General features: G+C 41.9%; 1 protein-coding gene across 1 annotated transcript; it reads left to right on the plus strand.

Moving 5' to 3' along the window:
* The first annotated feature begins 19916 nt into the window (after positions 1-19916).
* On the plus strand, positions 19917-22046 carry LOC133824083 (uncharacterized). Its single transcript, XM_062256950.1, has 3 exons — positions 19917-20070; positions 20560-21067; positions 21338-22046. Exons 2-3 carry the CDS (start codon positions 20600-20602, stop codon positions 21641-21643), a joined length of 774 nt encoding a protein of 257 aa, XP_062112934.1. The 5' UTR covers positions 19917-20070; positions 20560-20599; the 3' UTR covers positions 21644-22046.
* The last annotated feature ends 16 nt before the right edge of the window (positions 22047-22062 follow it).

Raw genomic sequence — 22062 nt, forward strand, 5'->3', positions numbered from 1 at the left:
GCGGGGGTGAGGCGACGGGTTCTACTACCTGACCTGTTTCCCAAACACGACTGCGGTCATCGAGCTGCCCAGCCACCCCAACGACTTCAAAGACCAGTTCTTTATGTCCAAGGGGTTTCGTAACTGCGAACTGCACTACTTCAACCGTCCTCGTAAGTGCCTTTTACTCTTAGCTCGTAAGTTAAGTATTGGTTAGCTCCCCTTTATCAGTTTCTGACTTAGACCAATTCTGCAGCCATTTTCACGAGGACAGACAAGTCTATGATCCTCGGGAGTCAGTACGAGACACTGGCGGGTTTGCCCCCAGTGAAAAGGACTATCGCCAGCTCGTCATAGGCAATACGATGTTGGCATGCAAACTGATCTCTCTGGGTTAGACTTTGGCCCTGAGGAGACCCCAGGGGCTTCCCCCAGCTCGCGAGATGAGGCCCATCCCCGAGGAGGAGGCTGCGGGGGAAGAAGAGGATGAGGACGAGGAGGACGAGGTGCCCCTCATAAGGACGAGGAAGAAGCGGGCGCTGGAGGTCACCCAAAGAACGGACGAGGAGAGGATCCGGTCCGGAGTAGCCGCAGGTCCCTCTGGGCAAGGTAATCCTTACATGTTTAGGGGCTTAGATAGGGCCACCACCGATCCTCGTTTAGCTAGGTTTAATCCCAACCAGCCCGTCCAACGCCATCGAAACAACCCCGACCTCGACGTAACCCTACTCCAGTGTGTCGACCGACTCGTGCTGGATTACAAGAGTAGCTGCGCTAGGGGTACTGTAGTCGTAGACAACACCTTAGCCTTTAGGTCGGCCCTCTTTGAGGAGTATGGGACTAATCTCCGGTCGTGGCCCTCTCTTCGGGAGGGTACTGTAGCTCCGGGTCTTAGGCAGTATGTAGAAGAGTCTAGCCCCGAGCCAGATTCGGACCCAGGACCTGTTCCAGCTTGCGAAGTCATTGTCTTAGATTCCCCCGCAGGAGCTCCGGGGCCGATGGTCGTGACCATAGATTCCTCTTCTAGCTCGGGGGGTAGGATCCCTTTCAATATATATACTTGAGTTCCGCTTTTTCCCCCTTATTTTTGTTCTTGCATAAATGCTTACTTGTATACTAATGTTGTCTTTGTTTTGCCAGAGGAAATGTCTCAGCCCGGGAACAGAGACCTGCGAGCTATGTTCACCGGAGGGAACTCTTCTGCTGGAGCCTCTGGGCCCAAAATGAAGAAGCTCCAGGTGGCGAAGAAAGCCGCTGGGACCCCAACCAAGTCCCCTGCAAAGGGGAAAGACCAGACCCCAGCTGCCCAGGCCAAGGTACCTCCACCTCCTGCCGCAGTGGAGAAGATGCCCCCGCCCCCTCCACGAGCTCTGGCCTTTGTTCGGGATATGGAGATGGAGCCTGGGACTTTGGCAGCTGCCGCCACCAAGGTGCGCATTCCAGTGGACCCCCAGGCCCTGGAGAAAATTCCTGACGTCTTTCGGGGGACGGTGTACAAGACGGCGGCCTACACCGTCGACCACTACTACGGGGCCACCGAAAGGGACCTACGGGTAATCGATACAAGGAGCCCGGAGAGCGTGATGGAGTCTTCACTGGGAATGGCTCTAATGGTAAGCGGGCTTTGCTCTTTTATAATTTGGTTACCATGCTTTGTCTTGTCTCTCTCTTTTTTTTTTCTAAGGCAGTTGCCTCTTGGTTTTGTAGGGCGCTCTAGCTCTTCACCGGAGCATATCCAGGTCTAAGGCTCAGCTCGAGGACATGAAGGGAGAGCACTAGGCAATTTTGGTCACCCATCAAACGACCTTGGCCGCCCTGCAGGCGGCCCAACAGCAGGAAAAAGAGGCCAAGGATGCCTTGGCGGCCGCGCGGGCTGAGCTGGACGCAGCCCGTCCTAAGCTTCAAGAGGCTGAGGCTACCAAGGCTGCCCTTGCTGCTGCGGTGCCCGAGCTGGACTCTGCGAAGACTGGAGCCGAGGAGGCCAAGGCCGCCTTGGCAGCGGAGAAGGCAGCTTCCAGCTCCGCCATGGAGGACATGCTCTACCATTGTTGGGTCTTCAACTCGGATGGCGACTTCTCCTTTTTAAGAGCGGACTGGGAGGACTTCCGAGAAGGGTTCAAAGCTCGCCTCCAGCAAGAGGCGCCTTCTGAGACTGGGGAGGCCTCCACAGTGGCCGAGCAGGAGGGCGAGACGGCGACCTCCAAGGAGCAGCCCGGTGGAGCCTAGGGCCTTCATTTTTTTCTTTTTACATTTTTTTTTTTTTTTTTTGTAACTTTTTATGAGGTTTTTTTCACCTCGAGACATTTGGTTTTAGTCAATTTTTGATTCTATACACCTTAGTCTGCTTTTCTTTTTCGTGGTGCCATGATTGATACTCTTTATCTGGGAAAAACATATTAACCAATCTCGATCCAATTTTTAAGACAAATCCTGGTTGAATCCCGGACCTTGCTTTAACAACTTAGTTCGCGTTAATTCTTTGACTAATGTCTTGTGCTTTTTAAGAAAAACATTGATTAATCAATTTGAATCAACTTCAAAGTTTTAGGACCTGGTTATGTCCAGGACGTTATTTTGAAAACTTAGTTCGCGTTAATTCTTTGACTAATGTCTTGTGCTTTTTAAGAAAAACACTGATTAATCAATTTGAATCAACTTCTAAGTTTTAGGACCTGGTTATGTCCAGGACATTATTTTGAAAACTTAGTTTGCGTTAATTCTTTGACTAATTTCTTGTGCTTTTTAAGAAAAACACTGATTAATCAATTTGAATCAACTTCTAAGTTTTAGGACCTGGTTATATCCAGGATAGGACTTAGTTTGTGTTAATCCTTCATCAATATGTCGTGTTTTTTAAGAAAAACATCGACCAATCGATTTGAATCAATCTTCTAAGTCTTTAAGGCGACCTGGTTATATTAGCCAGGTACCATATGCCCCCCAAGTAATTAGGAAAGGGTCTTTCGTGGTTACTTGATATTACATTTGCAAATATACACAATAATGAAAGAAGATTTAATTCTCATTGCTTGATACATAAGAAATGGCCTTTCTGAGTAAGCCTTACAAGGGTGTCATTGATAATACTTCTTCAAGTGGATGGCGTTCCAAGCTCGTGGGACCGCTTCTCCATTAAGTCGGGCTAACTTGTAGGTTCCTTCGTTTATGACCTCGGCTATTTGATAAGGCCCTTCCCAGTTTGGTCTCAGTACTCCATCTTTGGGATCCTTGCCAGCTAAGAAGACTCTCCTGAGGACCAGGTCGCCAATGCTAAAGGCGCGTTTTCGGACCCTTGAGTTGAAATGACGCGTAATCTTTTGCTGGTAACGCGCGAGCTGAAGCTGTGACTCTTCTCGCCTTTCATCAATCAGGTCGAGGGATGAGCAAAGTAGTTCATGATTGCGATCCTGGTCATATGCCTGGATTCTATGAGAATATACCTTTAACTCAACAAGAAGGACCGCCTCGCTCCCAAAAGCCAGGGAGAAAGGAGTATGCCCCCATAGAGGTCTGATGTGAGGTCCGGTATGCCCACAGTACCTGAGGGAGCTGTTCTGGCCAGACCCCTTTGGCTTCGTCCAACCTCTTCTTAAGGCTCGCCTTCAGTGTCTTATTGATAGCCTCAATCTGGCTGTTCACCTGAGGATAGGCCACAGAGGAGAAAATTTTCATAATGTCGTACCTTTCACAAAATTCGGTGAAGAGGTCGCTGTCGAACTGAGTCCCATTATCGGATACGATTTTCTTCGGCAGCCCAAACCGGCAGATAATTCTCTTGACTACGAAGTCGAGGACTTTCTTGGAGGTGATCGTTGCCAAAGGCTCTGCCTCAGCCCACTTTGTGAAGTAGTCGATAGCCACCACGGCGTAGCGGACCCCGCCCTTCCCAGTAGGGAGGGCGCCAACCAAGTCGATTCCCCAGACTGCAAATGGCCATGGGGAGGAGATCATCTTCAGCTCGACTGGGGGAGCTCGGGCAACTGTAGCGAATCGCTGACACTTGTCGCATTTCTTGACATATGAGATCGAGTCCTTTGATAGAGTGGGCCAGTAATACCCTTGCCTTAATACTTTTAGGGCCAAGCTTTGCCCCCAGTGTGATCCCCGCAAAAACTCTCGTGCACTTCCTGCAAGATGGCCTTCGCCTCGCCTGGCAGAACACATCGTAAGAAGGGTAGGGAATGCCCACGTCGGTACAACATCCCATCTATCACCGTATACCTTGGGGCCTGGTACAGTACCCACCGTGCGTCATTACGTCCCTCGGGTAACTTTCCTTCGGTGAGGTACTCGAGGATGGGAGTCATCCAGGTCGGTTTGGCGTCAATCATCTCAACCTCCGCCCCGACCTCTTCTATACTTGGTTTTTCCAGGTATTCCACCAGTACTAACTCCAACGTCTCCATCTCTCCAGAGGTAGCGAGCTTGGGGAGGGCATCTACGTTAGCGTTCTGCTCTCGAGGTATCTGCTCGATTGAGCCTCGTTCAAATGCGGACAGCTCGACTTTTACCTTGGCCAGGTAAGCAGCCATCCTGGCTCCTCGTGCTTGATATTCACCTAGCACCTGGTTTACCATGAGCTGGGAATCATTGAAGCACTGAACGGAACTGGCCTTCAGCTCCTGGGCTACCCTTAGCCCGGCCAGCAAAGCTTCGTATTCGGCCTCGTTGTTGGAGGCCTTGAATCCGAATCTCAACGCCGAATGGAATCTATGCCCTTCAGGGGATATCAAAATGATTCCAGCCCCGGACCCATTCTCATTAGATGAGCCATCCACGAAGATCTTCCACGACACCTGGGGCGAGGTGACTTAGGGTGACTCCTCCACAGGATCTCCCCTGAATCCTGTGCACTCTGCCACAAAATCAGCCAGGGCCTGACTCTTTATGGCAGTTCGGGGGGTGTACAAGATTTTGAACTGACTGAGTTCGATAGCCCACTTTAACAGGTCATCCCGATGCTTCAGGTTTTTACAAAACCTGCCTTAAAGGCTGATCGGTCATGACGTGTATTGAGTGGGACTGGAAATACGGCCTGAGCTTTCGGGAGGCCGTGATAAGACAGAACACCAATTTTTCCATCAATGGGTATCGGGATTCGGCCCCGAGAAGTCTCTTGCTGATGTAGTAGACCAGTTTCTGAACCCGGTCTTCCTCACGGACCAATACAGCACTAGCTGCATCCTCTGTGACAGCTAGGTAGAGGAAAAGAGGCTCTCCTGCCTTTGGTTTGGACAATACGGGCGGCTCGGCCAGATGTGCCTTCAGGTCGAGGAAAGCACCCTCGCACTCCTTGGTCCACTCGAACTTCTTATTTCCTCGGAGCAGGTTGTAGAATGGCAGGCACTTGTCGGTGGATTTTGAAATAAACCGATTTAGGGCTGCCACCCTTCCTGTCAGGCCTTGGATGTCTTTACGCGACTTGGGTGAAGGAAGCTCGAGCAATGACCTGATCTTATCGGGGTTCGCCTCGATTCCTCTAGTGTTGACAATGAAACCCAGGAATTTTCCAGACGCGACCCCGAAAGTGCACTTCTGATGGTTAAGCCTCATGCCGTATTCTCTTAGTATCTTGAAGCATTCTTCCAGGTCGGAAACATGGTTATCGGCAATCTTTGACTTGACCAGCATGTCATCAACTTACACTTCCATGTTCTTCCCGATCTGGTTGGCGAACATTCTATTCACTAATCTCTGGTATGTAGCACCGGCGTTCTTCAACCCGAATGGCATGACCTTGTAACAATAGATGTTAGTCGGGGTCATGAAGCTAGTGTGCTCCTGGTCTGCCGGATTCATGGCGATCTGATTATAGCCTGAGTACGCGTCCATAAAGGACATGAGCTCGTGCCCCACCATGGCATCCACCAATTGGTCAATCCTTGGCAAGGGAAAGCAATCTTTGGGGTAGGCTTTATTCAGGTCGGAGAAGTCGATGCAGGTCTGCCATTTCCCGTTGGACTTCGGGACCAGCATGGGGTTGGTGACCCAAACCGGAAACTTGGCTTCGCGGATAAAGCCGCATTTCTTGAGCCGGGCTACTTCTTCTTCTAAGGCCTCAGACCGAGTTGTTCCCAGGGGCCTCTGCTTCTGGGACTTTGCAGGAATGCTCTTATCCAAATGTAGGGTGTGCATGATGACATTTGGAATGATTCCCACCATGTCCTCGTGTGACCATGCAAACACATCCAGGTTATCCTACAGAAATTTGATCAGCTCCGCTTTCCTCTTGCCACAAAGGTTTTTCCCGAGCTTGACCATCCGTGAAGGATTTTGTGGATCGATGTTTACTTCCTCGAGCACTTCAATAGCTTGGAGCTCGGACTTGTCCTCGCCTATTCGGGGGTCAATATCCTCGCTTAGGACGATACTTTCCCCCTTGGCGCTCTGAGGTTTTTCAATCTCAGGATTAGTCAAAGGTTCATGAGATTCCTCTCGTCCACCTTGGATGGCCATCGTTAGCTTCCTGGGTTTCGATTTTCCCTTCATGGAAATGTTGTAGCATTCCCTGGCAGCAAGCTGATCGCCACGAACCGTGCCTATCCCTGTGGAAGAAGGGAATTTCAGCGCAAGGTGGCGAATGGAGGTGATGGCTTCAAAAGCTATAAGTGTAGGTCGGCCCAAAATGGCATTGTACGCAGCGGGGCAGTCGATGACCACGAACTCAAGAAGTTTTGAGACTGTCTGAGGTCCCTCTCCTAAGGTGATCACCAGCTCGATCGTCCCTATAGCCGCTGATCCTTCTCCCGAGAAACCATACAGCATCATGGAGGTCGCCTTCAGCTCGGCGACAGTCAAACCCATCTTCTCCAGCGTGGGCCGGAATAGAAGGTTTACCGAGCTCCCATTATCGATTAGCACTCTCCTAACCCTCCGATTAGCGAGCTGCACTGCTACGACCAGAGGGTCTTTATGAGGGAACTGAACGTGGCTAGCATCTTCTTCAGTAAAAATGATTGGTTGCCTTTCCAATCGTTGCTGCTTTGGCAGATGCTGCTCGAGGACGAAATCTACTCCATTATGAGCCTTGTGTTCGTTGACGTACCTCTTTTGGGCACCCCTGCTCATGCCAGCCAAATGCGAACCTCCCGAGATTGTGGATATCTCTCCTCCTATCACTGGAGGAGGGACGTCTTGATCTACCCGAGACCGGGCTGACTGACCGGGACTTCCGGAGCTGGTCGGCTTGTTGGAACCCTGTTCCGCGCATACTGAGCCAAGGGGTCGGCTCTGATGAGAGTCTCGATCTCATCTTTTAGGTATCTACAATCATCGATATTGTGGCCAACGTCGTTGTGGAAACGGCAAAACTTGGAGGTGTCTCTCTTCCCCTTCTGGTGCTTTAACGGCTCTGGCTTCTTCCAGGGGAGGCGAGCAGAGTTTGCTAGGAAGATGTTCTCCCTAGAGTGGGTGAGATCTGTGTTAACCCAAGATATGTTTCCAAGAGGGGGGGTGAATTGGAAATTTAAACTAATTTCAGAAATTTAAAACTTAATATGCCAAATTATGCAATAAATCAAATTTATCAAGTAAAAGCAAATAATATGGCAATCAAATAGATATAGCAAATAATCAAACTTGTAATGTAAATAGTTGAAGGTTAAGAAATTGCAAACTCTTGAATTTTACAAGGTTCGGTAGAACTAAGCCACCTACGTCCTTGGTCTTCAAAGCTATGGACCTAGCTTTGAGTTCAACTATCGAGCCAAGTTAGCGGGCTTGACTAACCCTTACAGCCGGGAATTTTTCACCAAGGTATTTCCAAACCTCTTACAATAGTTTTCCACCACCAAGGACTATCAACCTCTTTTTCGGATTGTTGCAGTGCCAATCTCACTCTAACCGGGTTGTTTACAAAACCGGTGCCAACCTCACCTCAATCACAATATGGGAATGTGTTTGATATTACAAGCAAAAATCACTCTAGAAGTATGATAATACAATGAGAAACCTAGAGTGATTAGCAAGCACACTTAGAAGAAATAAATACAAATTTTGGCTCAAGTGTGTGAATATGTGTTTGGATGAGTTAAACTTTGAAAGCTCTTTGAAATCAATGGATTTGGTTTGGTATATGTAATAAATGCTCAGCCAACCTCCAACTTTGAGTGAAAAACGAGTTTATATAGAGTTTGGGAAAAAACTGGCCGTTTATAGCCGTTAGGAGTTAATTTTCGAAGCTGTCTGCCGCGAACCGGAAGTCCGGATGGGGAACCGGAATTCCGGTCTGGAAGCAACCGGAATTCCGGTTGCCAATCCGGAATTCCGAATGGCAAACAGAGAGCAAAAGTCCGAATTGTGCCATTTTCCCGTTTTTCAATTCTTCATAACTTTTAGCTCGTTTATCCGATTTCAAAAATTCCAATTGCGTTACGACCGTATCGGGATGTATTTTCTTAAAAGTGAATTTAGGATATTTATTTCTCATTTTAAAAAATCACCATTGTTTAGTACGTGAGTGAGCCAAATTTTATACTTATGACTTAAAGTATACTTGCAATCACTTTACAAGACTAAGAAATGAAATTAAACCTTTATCTTGAGTTTCTTGAGTCTTGAAGTCCATTTCGGGTCGTTTCCGGAAAATTTGGTAAAATGACCATTTTGCCCTTGGTCATAAGTTTGACTTTGAAGTGCTAATTCACTTTGGTTTTTGCTACAAAATCAACAAATCATTAGTAACAAATAATAATCAAATATTTGTTAATCATCAAAACAATGAGACTTAAGAGTTTGGGTCAACAATCTCCCCATTTTTGATGATATCAAATATTTGATTATTTTAAAAGGGAAAGAAGATATTTTTAAATATGAATATTAGATTAGCTCCCCCTTAATGTGTGCAAGGATAAAAGAAATTTACCTTTTAGTTTTACCTTGCATGATTTTGTAAACTCCCCCTCAATATATCACTTAAGTTCAAATAACATTGTTAGTCTTAGATATTGAGGTTTTGCCAAACATTAAAAAATAATCCTATCACTTCTCCCCCTTTTGATTCATCAAAAAGGATGGCAAAGGAATTCACAAAATAAATGGCAAAAATCAAAGAAAACATAACTAGCCATTGATTGAAATAACCATCAAAGTCAACCAAAAATATACAAGAATATGATGCACATGCTATGATGGTGGATGGCCAAATCTATTTTACCAAATGATGAAAATAGAGAGAATAAGGGTGAGTTTTGAGAGATTTGGGTAGATAATGAGTGTAAAATCATGTGTGGGGTGTTTTGTATGAGAGAAATGGGTTGAAAGAGTTATTTTTACCCTTAATACTAAACTTCCCGGTTCATCCGGAATTCCGGATGGAATGTGCCCAACCAACCGGAATTCCGGTTGGTCATATATCAGCAACTTTTTCGTAAAAGTTGTCTAAAAACTTCGTTTTTAATCTGAATGACCCGAAACTTTTTCCAGAACCTTAAATATGATAAAATGAAGATGCTCAAACAAGAAAATCAGAAAAATGTTGAAAATTGAAGATTTTGGGTAGATTTTTCGATTTTAGTCAAGAAAACTGGAAACGTACCCAAAATGAGTTTTATTTATCCAAATTGAAAAATTCTTTTTGCAACACCTCAAGAATGTTAAATGTGAGGTTTGGGAAGTTACGGTTTCTAAAAATGATGAAAATTGAGCATTTTGGGCAAAATTCCTCTTTTAGGCTTAAAACTTTTTAAAATGCACATGTAAAATGCATGAAATGCATTCAAACTATTTTTCAACCATTTAGAACCTATAGGCATACTAATTTCACTCATTTAGACATGTTTAAACATATAAATTTATATAATGATCAATAATGCAAAAATTTGTGTGTGTACTAATTCAAAAAGTATGTCTAAAATATGCCTAAAAATCACAAAATGACCTATAATCTGATTTTTCAAGGAGTACAAGGTCATATATCATTTAGTTAATTTATTTATGCATTTGAAACATGTAAATATCATATTGAGAGTACATATGAATAAATTTATAAGTAAAGAGAGATATGATACCAATGATTTAAAGTCGCTAGTGAACCTTATATTTCATTGAGGTTGGTCATTCCTAGCTTTCTTCTAATGAAACTAAATCTCTCATCACTAAGAGGCTTGGTGAATATGTCCGTTAATTGGAATTCGGTGCTTACAAAGTCTAGTACAATTTCACCTCTTTGGATATGGTCTCTAAGGAAATGGTGCCTTATATCAATATGCTTGGCTCTAGAATGCAAGATTGGATTCTTAGAGAGGTTAATGGCACTAGTATTGTCACACTTTATGGGTGTACATTCAAAATCAACATCAAAATCCTTAAGAGTTTGTTTCATCCAAAGTATTTGAGCACAACAACTACCGGCGGCAATGTATTCGGCTTCGGTTGTGGATAGGGGTACCGAGTTTTGTTTCTTGCTAAACCATGACACTAAAGAGTTTCCTAGAAAGTGACATGTTCCACTAGTACTTTTCCTATCCGACTTACAACCGGCAAAGTCGGCATCCGAGTAACTAATGATTTCAAAGCTTGAGTTCTTGGGATACCAAAGTCCTAGATTCATTGTGCCTATCAAGTATCTAAAGATTCTCTTAACGACACTTAAGTGGGATTCCTTGGGACATGATTGGTACCTAGCACATAGACCAACACTAAACAAAATATCGGGTCTACTAGCGGTTAAATATAATAATGAACCAATCATACCTCGATACTTGGTGATGTCAACATCCTTACCACTTTCATCCTTGTCCATCTTTATGGAGGTGCTCATAGGGGTTTTCATGGACTTTGCATTGGCCAAGTCAAACTTTTGAAGTAGATCCTTGATGTACTTGGATTGACTTATGAATATTCCATTCTTTTGTTGCTTTATTTGAAGTCCAAGGAAAAAGTTGAGCTCTCCCATCATGCTCATTTCGAATTCACTATGCATACTCTTTGAAAATTCTTCACAAAGAACATCATTAGTAGCACCAAAAATAATATCATCAACATAGATTTGTATTATAATAATGTCTTTTGATTTTATTTTAATAAAAAGTGTATTATCCGCTTTTCCCATTGAAAAACCATTTGAGATAAGAAAAGTGCTTAAACGATCATACCAAGCTCTAGGAGCTTGCTTTAAACCATATAATGCTTTCTTTAATTTATAAACATGGTTAGGGTGTTTGTGATCTTGAAAACCGGGGGGTTGAGAGACATAAACCTCTTCCATAATGTATCCATTTAAGAAAGCACTTTTAACATCCATTTGATACAAGACAAAGTTCTTGTGGCATGCAAAAGCTAATAACATTCTTATGGACTCAAGTCTTGCTACCGGGGCAAAGGTCTCCTCATAATCAATTCTTTCTTCTTGATTGTAACCTTGGGCCACTAATCTAGCCTTGTTACGCACAATGACCCCATGCTCATCTACCTTATTTCTATAGACCCATTTTGTTCCAATCACCAATTGGTGTGACGGTCTTGGAACTAACTCCCAAACATCATTTCTAATAAATTGATTTATTTCTTCTTGCATAGCTGGAAGCCAAGATTCATCGAACTCGGCCTCTTTAAAATTCTTTGGTTCAATTTGAGAAATAAAAGCAATGAAATTACACAAGTTTCTAAGGGAGCTTCTAGTTGTGACTCCTTGTGAAGGATCACCTAGAATTTGGTCTATATGATGAGCACTTTTGAACTTCCACTCATGAGGGAGGTTAGAATCCATACCTTTGCTTTCATTTACCTTTTCCTCGGGTAGTTCCTCTTTGAGAGTTTGTGATGGAGTGTTAGATGATTCTCCAATGTCAAGCTTTTGAACCTCTTCTCCCAAACCTACAACATCATCATCTACACTTTTGCTTGTAGGAGGGTTAGACTCATCAAATGCAACATGAATAGATTCTTCAACAACATTAGTTCTTTTGTTATAAATTCTATAAGCTTTACTATGTGTTGAATAACCTATAAAAATTCCAACATCGGATTTTGCATCAAATTTTCCAAGGTTGTCCTTGGTGTTCAAAATATAGCATTTACATCCAAAAACTCTAAAATATCCAATGTTGGGTTTTCTCCCTTTCCAAAGCTCATAAGGGGTTTTATTCATGTTAGGCCTAATGAAAACACGGTTCAAAATATAACAAGAAGTATTAACGGCCTCGGCCCAAAAATATTTAGGTAATGAGATTTCATTGAGCATTGACCTAGCCATTTCTTGAATTGTTCTATTCTTCCTTTCGACAACTCCATTTTGTTGTGGAGTTCTTGGAGCCGAAAAGTTATGGTTAAAACCATGTTCATCACAAAACAATTCTAAGGCATCATTGTCAAACTCTCCACCATGATCACTCCTGATGGAGGTGATTGAATACCCTTTTTCATTTTGCACACTCTTACAAAATTTAACTAGATTTTCCAAAACATCATTTTTGAGTTTCAAAAATATAACCCATGTAAATCTAGAAAAATCATCAACAATCACAAATGCATAGTATTTACCACCTAGACTAGCAATTCTTGAAGGACCAAATAAATCAATATGAAGCAATTGCAAAGGTCTAGAGGTTGAAATCTCTTTCTTGGAATGAAAAGATGTTTTAATTTGTTTTCCAAATTGGCATGCATCACAAAGTTTATCTTTAACAAAAGGAATAGATGGAAAACCAACAACAAGATCTTTTCTAACCAACTTTGAAATAGAATCCATACTAGCATGTCCTAATCTTCTATGCCACAACCAAGAATTATCATTCATAACGGTTAAACATTTATTTTTGCTATCAAAGGAATCAACATCAATAACATAAACATTATCCTTCCTTTCTCCAACAAAAATAACTTCATTGGTTGAAGCATTTTCAATGGAGCATTTTGAGGATTCAAAAACAACACGAAAATCTTTATCACATAGTTGACTAATACTAAGTAAATTATGTTTAAGGTTATCAACAAGAAGCACATTTTTAATACATGGAGAGTATATGTTACCGATATCACCAATGCCCAAGATTTTTCCTTTTGAATTGTCTCCAAAAGTGACAAAGCCACTTTCCTTGCTCTTAAAACTCGAAAATCTTGATGGGTCACCGGTCATATGCTTGGAACAACCACTATCCAAGAACCACAAGCTTTTGCTCTTCCTTGTTGATTCCTACAAAAATAAAATCATTTGTTGGCCTTTGGTACCCAAACAACTTTGGGTCCTTTCTTGTTAGTTTTGGAACCCTTTGGTACCCATTTGGTCTTGCCTAGATATGCATATCTCTTTACATGACAATATGAAATAGTATGACCATCTTGGTTACAATATGTGCATGTAAAGTGTGGTAGGCTAGTTGGTTTTACAAAGAAGTTTCTCAAAAAAATTTGTTTCCTACTAGGATCATATCCAATACCACTTTTTCCAAAACCACAAGATTGACTCCCTAGCATAAGTTCATAGCCTTCTTTACCTTTTGTAAAAGTATATATGTCATTCTTAAGGCTTTTTATGTTATCATGCAATTTTCCAATTTCTTTCTTATATGAGGAGCAAGTAGTACATTGAGATTTAGTTAAAAGTTATTTTTCATTTAATTTCAAAATCTCAATTTCTTTTAATAGCATGTTGGTCTTTTCTCTAAGAGTTTGGTTTTTAGCAAGCAATTTTCCAAAATCATTAAATAGATCCTTAAATGAACTAGACAACTCATCATATGGTATTTCTAAGTTATCATCATCATTTTCACTATCATAATCACTTTGGCTAGAAATGCTTACCCCGTCATCAAGAGCCATCATGCACATGTTAGCTACTTCATTCTTCTCCTCATTGTCGGAGTCCTCCTCATCACTATTGAGCCAATCCGCCAACATTGCCCTTCCTTTGTATTTATTTTTCTTTCTCATTGGGCAATCCATCTTCATGTGGCCGGGCTTCTTGCATTCAAAGCAAATCGGTGGATCATCTTTGCTTTTCCTTTCCTTTGAGTCATTTCCTCTATGTGGCTTCTTCTCAAAGTTCTTCTTGAATTTCATGAACTTTTTGTACTTCTTTGTGAAGAGTGCTAAGTCCTCCATGTCACTACACATGCTATCCTCATCATCCTCACTAATGGCATGGGATGAGGAAGACTTGAATGCAATAGTCTTCTTTTTCTTCTCAACCTCCTCTTCTTCTTGTGCACTCATGAAAATTTCATGGTTCATGAGTGAACCAATTAGTTCTTCCAAGGGAAGTGTTGAGAGATCCTTGGCTTCTTGAATGGCAATCACTTTGCCTTGATAGGCTTTGGTGAGACTTCTCAAAATCTTGGTCACCATCTCCTTTTGTGAAAGTACCTTGCCAAGAGAATTCAAACCATTAGTGATAGTAGTGAAACGAGTATACATGTTAGCAATAGTTTCATCCGCTTTCATCTTAAAGTTCTCATATTGAGTAGAATAAATTTGAATTTTAGTTTCCTTCATAGCATTTGTTCCTTGATGAGTGACTTCAAGCATTTTCCACATATCATGAGCGGTAGAGGCTTGTTCAATATTTTTGAACACACCTCTATCCAAACCACATATAAGTGCATATTTAGCTTTAGCATTCTTAGAAAGCATTTTCTTATCTTCTTCGTCATATGCCTCATATGTCTTAATAACTTCTTTACCATTAATGACATGTTTAGGAATGTAAGGACCATTAGACACTATATGCCACAAGTCACAATCAATAGATTGAAGATAAGTTTCCATCCTAATTTTCCAATAGGGAAAGTCTACTCCATTGAAGAATGGTGCTCTAGTTGTGCTTAAACCTTCTAACATGTTATTTTGTGAATTACTTGGAAACGCCATGCTCTAGATTGTGAAATCTAATCAAATAAATGAGCCCTTGCTCTGATACCAATTGTTAACCCAAGATATGTTTCCAAGAGGGGGGGTGAATTGGAAATTTAAACTAATTTCGGAAATTTAAAACTTAATATGCCAAATTATGCAATAAATCAAATTTATCAAGTAAAAGCAAATAATATGGCAATCAAATAGATATAGCAAATAATCAAACTTGTAATGTAAATAGTTGAAGGTTAAGAAATTGCAAACTCTCGAATTTTACAAGGTTCGGTAGAACTAAGCCACCTACGTCCTTGGTCTTCAAAGCTATGGACCTAGCTTTGAGTTCAACTATCGAGCCAAGTTAGCGAGCTTGACTAACACTTACAGCCGAGAATTTTTCACCAAGGTATTTCCAAACCTCTTACAATAGTTTTCCACCACCAAGGACTATCAACCTCTTTTCCGAATTGTTGAAGTGCCAATCTCACTCTAACCGGGTTGTTTACAAAACCGGTGCCAACCTCACCTCAATCACAATATGGGAATGTGTTTGATATTACAAGCAAAAATCACTCTAGAAGTATGATAATACAATGAGAAACCTAGAGTGATTAGCAAGCACACTTAGAAGAAATAAATACAAATTTTGGCTCAAGTGTGTGAATATGTGTTTGGATGAGTTAAACTTTGAAAGCTCTTTGAAATCAATGGATTTGGTTTGGTATATGTAATAAATGCTCAGCCAACCTCCAACTTTGAGTGAAAAACGAGTTTATATAGAGTTTGGGAAAAAACTGGCCGTTTATAGCCGTTAGGAGTTAATTTTCGAAGCTGTCTGCCGCGAACCGGAAGTCCGGATGGGGAACCGGAATTCCGGTCTGGAAGCAACCGGAATTCCGGTTGCCAATCCGGAATTCCGAATGGCAAACAGAGAGCAAAAGTCCGAATTGTGCCATTTTCCCGTTTTTCAATTCTTCATAACTTTTAGCTCGTTTATCCGATTTCAAAAATTCCAATTGCGTTACGACCGTATCGGGATGTATTTTCTTAAAAGTGAATTTAGGATATTTATTTCTCATTTTAAAAAATCACCATTGTTTAGTACGTGAGTGAGCCAAATTTTATACTTATGACTTAAAGTATACTTGCAATCACTTTACAAGACTAAGAAATGAAATTAAACCTTTATCTTGAGTTTCTTGAGTCTTGAAGTCCATTTCGGGTCGTTTCCGGAAAATTTGGTAAAATGACCATTTTGCCCTTGGTCATAAGTTTGACTTTGAAGTGCTAATTCACTTTGGTTTTTGCTACAAAATCAACAAATCATTAGTAACAAATAATAATAAAATATTTGTTAATCATCAAAACAAGGAGACTTAAGAGTTTGGGTCAACAATCTGTATAAGTCGCATAGACCGGCTTAAATTTTTCTACGGACTTATTCTTCTTTAGGCCGTGCTGGTTGCCCTCGCCATTCCCTTTCTCTTGCCTCCACCGAACTGGTTATTCTGTGTAACGTTCTGGGTCGCTGTCACGACCTCCGTTCCCACTCCAACGGGCTGCTCAGGGACCTGGCTGGTTCTTGCAGCTGAGGCTTGGGCCTCCTCCAAGTTGATCCACCCTTGGGCCTTATTTAGGAATTCGTTTACTGAGCTGACTCCCTTCCTTTGTATTTCGTTCCAGAGCCCCCCTCTAATGAGGATTCTAGTCCTCAAAGCCATGAGCTTGGAGCTGTCATCTGCGTCTCTGGCCCGAGCAGTGACGTTCACGAACCTGCTTAGGTAAGCCTTCAAAGGCTCGTCGGGTTGTTGCCTCACGTTAGCCAAGGAGTCGGCCTTGACGCGAGCGGCCTGGGAGGCTCAGAATGCTCTTTTGAAGTCAGCAGAGAAAGTTTTCCAGGAGCTGATTGACTGCTTCTTGTTTTGTTTGAACCACTGTCTGGCCGGCCTAGTCATTGTGGAGGGAAATATCAGACACCTCAACTCGGGGCCAATGTTGTGGGCCATCATCAATGTATTGAACATACCCAGATGATTTGACGGATCTCCGTCTCCGTTGAATTTGGACAAGTGCGGCAAACGGAAACCGGGCGGGTATGTTGTTACTGCTATGCTGGGGGCGAAGAGCTCAAGCTCGCCCCCCGAATCATATTCGTCTTTCTCTTTCTCCGACAGGAGCTTCCTCATCAGCTCCTCCATCTGGGCCAGGCGCTCAAGGGTTTTGTCCTGATCTCATTGGTTATTCCGGGGCTGTTCAACAGCTTCGGATCCATGGTATACATTTGGTGGGTTATTGCCCCTCCTATCTTGAGATAGGTTATTTGGGACATTCCCGCTGTTACGTACCTCGGACAGGTCTCCCCCTGAGCGAGCATAGCTACCACCTCCTACCGAGTCCCCCCTGTGAGAGTTAAGGCAATCTCGTAGGTCACCCTTCGGGGTGGCTTGAGGACTTTGCACCGAGCTTAGGCGTTGACGCAGGTCTCCGCCAGAAAGGTCACTTCAGCGAATTCCAGTCCAGTAGCTCCTGTTAGAGAAGCTCGGAGCCCGCCTCTGGGGGTGAGGATCCGGGACTTCTCTAGGCGCCCTGCTACGATGGGAAGGTCCTGTTGAAGGCGGGTTTCTCCTGCTGCTTCCATAAGCTGGAATATCTCGGATAGGCCGAGGAGGAGACGGATATCTTATTGGTGAAGGAGGATGCCTGACCGGGGATGCAATCCTGGTTCCGTCAGGGCAGATCAGGTTAGGTGGGGGCCTTTCGGCCCTGCCAACTTGCGGGCCTTGCGCCTGGCGATCTGGACGAGGCGCAGGACGGCTGGCCGGGACGGGCTAGTGCTGTGAGCCCTCCCCGGATCTCCTTCTAGAATTCCCTCGAGCCCTCCTGGGCGCACTCGAGGCTGGCAGTGAGATGGGAGTTGAAGTTCGGACCGAGTGGCTATACTATTGTTCGGCTCTAGGTATTCCTTCGAAGTTTTCCTCTCGGCGGTGCGATGAGGGAGCAGAGTTGGACGTCGGAGGTCTGACCGAGTGGCTAGGCCTGGACCGATTACCCCGGCGGGACTTACGAGTCTCGCCTTGCCTCTTTTCGACGTTAGCGTTGGTTGTAAGAGGGGGTAGTCGGGGCAACACCTCCTTAATCTGCTGACTAGCTTTCGCCAGTTGACTCCTCAGCTGAGCATTCTCCATCTCTACTGCCGTGTAAAATTCTGGGTTCGGATTAGGTGGCCGGGGTGCCGAACTTCCCGTGTCATCCTGGGCTATTGGCTGCTTGCCCGACCGCTGCTAAACTTCAAGGTTTTGCTCACCGGAGATGGCGGCATGATGGGCCTCCTGCCCATCATGTTGTTCCGCCTCGTTACCGTGTCTTGATCGAGTGGTCACCATAGTTGGATGTTTGCGATAGCACCAATCTGACTAGCTCTCAATGAAAGCACCAAACTGTTGACGCGGTTCTTCGCCAACAGGTAATTAAGAAAATAAGAAAAAGAGATTAATGCTTAATAATGAACCGAAATAGATAAATGATCTTTAAATGGATTGATGACACAACTACGTTTTTAGGTGGTTCAAAGGTTAAAATCCTTCTACTCCACCAGTCAATATTATTGCTATATGTCTGGTATTCTTTACAGGGTGTTTCCTTACACAATAGAATCCAACCCTTTGCAACTCCCAGGGTCTCCATATTTATAGGAGAGGGCACCTGGGAGTTGGTAAGGGGAGTCATCCCGTGACCCTCTCACCCATCATGTCACTTATGTGACATTCATGATTAATTCCTAAAACCTGACAAATGAAGTGTGGTCTAATCAACAGGTAAGGGGAATAATGGGTCGCACGGCCCAACCCAGTCGTAGGTCCCTGAATACGCACGTTCATGCTGCGTGTCCGAGAATTCAAGGATATATCAGACACATGATGTCTAATATATGCACGTTTACATTGCGTGGTTGACTTTATAAGGGGTCACGGCTTCCACCTCCAGCTTGTGCCCCGAGTTGGACGCCTTCCTGACCTGCGGTCTTTATCTTCCTGTCTCGGCCCTTAAATAATCTTGGCAAACCTTTGGCTACCTCGAGCTAAACCTGACGACAGCAGCTCCGGTCATGTGGTATCCACGTGGCTGAGATATAATTAGGTCATATCTCAGCTCGCTAATAGCCCGTGTAAAATCAGAGCGTACAATAAGCATTCTTATCATTATTTCTATTTAAATTTAATTATAGAAACATGTTCTAGGTTGTCTTATACTAATTTATTTAATATAAAATTTATATAAAAATAAACAATATCATGTATAAGTTTTCCCACGACATCCTTCATCCATTTTAGCTTCATGCGCAGCCTAGTCCCACACTCTTTCTTGTGCTCTGTTTCTCATTCTACAGCAACAATGGAAGAAGTTGTTACTTCCTAGATGGTCTCGGCAGGAGGTGATGTTTGGATAGCTTTTTTGGTCTCTTCAGCTTGGGCCTTGGCAACAGTCCAATGTGCTACTATTGTTGTGGCAAATGGTTGTCCACTGGTATGTGGGTCTGTCTATCAATCTCCTCATAAGTTTGGTATTTTAAAAGAATGATACTATGTACACTTTAATAAAATATAGTCACCCCATTTATTAAAAAAATAATTAAATTATTATTATAATTTATTCTTAACACTTTTTTTATATTTTTTAATTTTTTGTGTTAATTTTAATTTTTTTTATCTTGTCTTCATAATTTTCTAAAACATAATTTGTGAATTTTTTTGTTTTAATTTTTTATGTCTAAATATTTTTTTTAGAGAAAGTATTTGTATAGCTTTGCCAAATATACACTACATATAGAAATTGATGTTACTTGGATGAAATAGATTCAATCTTTTATTATGATTTATGTATTTTATTATTTTTATCAATGAATATTTGGTCATTTAAAAAAAAAAAGTAAAATATTTTATTTATATGTATTTTTTTATATTATGAAAAAAAATGTGAACATAAGTTTAAAAAATTATAATAAATAAAATTTTGGGGTGTTAATATGCCCATTCCAAAAACAGCATTCAGAAATGTAATGTTTGTCTGTCAATTTGCGAAATAAATGACATATTTTGGTATTACTGAGAATATGAAGTTGAATATGATAGTTTGAACAACACACATAAATCATGGTACAAACCTAAATTAAAAGTTTTTCTACCTGGCGCTCGAACAATTTTACATTTTCTTTTCCCAAATATAGTGGGTGGCGCTGAATTAAGAGAAGGAAGAGGAGGAATCTACGAGGTCAACGGTTGAATTGCACCTTCTCCAGGCTCCTAGGTATCTTTCTTTTATTTGTTGAAATCCCTAGGGTTTATGATCGAGTCTATGGCGTTAGAGGACAAGAGTGATTTGGTAAACCTGATCCTCAATATGGTATTCGGAATTACTAATTTTACTGTTATAAAACTCTATTTAATGCATTGCTTCTTGTTCTTAGAGTTCAAAATTGAAATTTTAGAAGGTGAAGTTTACCTTTTTTATGAATTAAAATTTTGAATTGTCTTCAATGTTTTCAATTTTAGAATCTGCCCAGAATTTAGGTAGTTGGTTGAAATCAAAATTTGATAGTGAAATTTCATTTTATTGAGGGTAAAGATAAAATAAATGAAACTAAGCATATGATCATTGTAATGATGTGTAACATCTGTGTTGGTGTGAAATTTTTCAATGGTTGGTAGTAATGTCCATCCATGTACAATGCTTAGTTCTAGTGAGGGTGTTAATAGCTTTGTGTGATGAACAAACTATGTTCTTGTTTTCACTCAGATATTTCACATGATTTGGTTTATGAAAGTCTTCTGTGAAAATGTTTGGGGGAGCTCTTGTAGAGGGAAGTGGGCGGCGGTTACCGCAATGGATGCTGGGAAGACCTGATCAAGTGGAGAAGTCTGGTAAAACAACAGAAGCACACACAAAGCAATCGGAGGAAGGACCCTCATCTCAAACTGTGACGAAAAGTTTGGGAAAAGGAAGCTTGCTTGTTGAAAAGGAAAAGGGTTTGCAAAGTTTAGATGTTCTTGTGAAATGTAGGACAAAGAAAAGAAAATTAAAGGCAAAACAAGTAAATGCCGACTCTGATACTGACATTTCTGAAGATGAGCAAGATAAGAAGTCTAATAGAACTAGGAGAAAAATGTCTAAACCTGCTTCTCAGAAAAGAGGGAAAACAAAGAAATTTGGTTTGAATAGTATTGAGGAACTGGATATCCAGCCTTTGAGTGAGGGTGATGATTTTGAACTGACAGTGGATGATCTAATGACCATTGCTGAAGAGGTTACTTTCTTTTCCATAATTCATTTTGATTGTTTCATTTATAAGTTGAAACTTTTGTTTCATTTGTAAGTTGAAAGTTTCCTTAAATTTGGACTTGTTTTGTTATATTTATCATAAACAATGTTAAATGAATAACATTATCCTACTGAATACCAACTGCAGAAGACCACTTCATAGTTGGAACTTTCTCGGGATATTCTCCATTCCTAGAATGTATCTAAGAAATGATTTTTTTTAAAAAAACTAAAGTCTCGATCATTTTTCGTGCAGTATGTTAGAGCCAACAAGGATACGGAGCAAGAGCAAGAAGGAAAGGGAAAATCTGATTCGAGAAGTAGACCATCAACAACAGTATCTTCTAGTAAAGAGTCAAAAGATTGTAAGAGAAGCTCAGCCACTAATGATAATATTAGTTCTTTCATTCAAACATCAACTACCAATGATTTTAGTGCTTCTTGCAAAGCAAACGACAGTTCATCTGCGACAGAAGAAATTGGCATTAAAGCTGGAGGAACAGGGGATCCTGCTCATGACATGCTGAATCTGTTTTTAGGTCCTTTGTTGAGAAACCTGTAGAGGAGATTAAAGATGACTGCTGTTAGGGGTATGGAATTTTTCCAGGAGTATGAATAGAATGGTATACAAAGTAAGAAGATTGATATAGCTAGAGAAGTAGTCCTCCTGTCAAAGAAGTATAGTCTCAAGGACAAGGTTGCAATGTTCCTTGACTGAATATTTTTTCAAATTTGTGCAGAAGATAACTAGTTTGTGTATACTACGATAAACTGCATATATTTAGATTCAGCCCATGGGAGTGTACTGTATCTTCTAATTTTGGTCACCATAATTCTCAGAAATGTAGTTGATTTTTCTGTATATATTATAGTGCCAAATCCTGATAAACTTATGTATAACACTGAGTTGTGTGAATTCAAAAGATAGTTTAGCACCGTCAATAAATTTATGATGATTGAAAAGCTGCCCATTTGTTATGT

Source organism: Humulus lupulus, chromosome 3, assembly GCF_963169125.1.
Source record: "Humulus lupulus chromosome 3, drHumLupu1.1, whole genome shotgun sequence".
NCBI lineage: Eukaryota > Viridiplantae > Streptophyta > Magnoliopsida > Rosales > Cannabaceae > Humulus > Humulus lupulus.

Coding starts and splice junctions, on each gene's coding strand:
- LOC133824083 (XM_062256950.1), top strand. CDS start 20,600: ATGTTTGGGGGAGCTCTTGTAGAGGGAAGTGGGCGGCGGTTACCGCAA. Junction 21,068..21,337: donor TAATGACCATTGCTGAAGAG/GTTACTTTCTTT, acceptor TTTTTCGTGCAG/TATGTTAGAGCCAACAAGGA.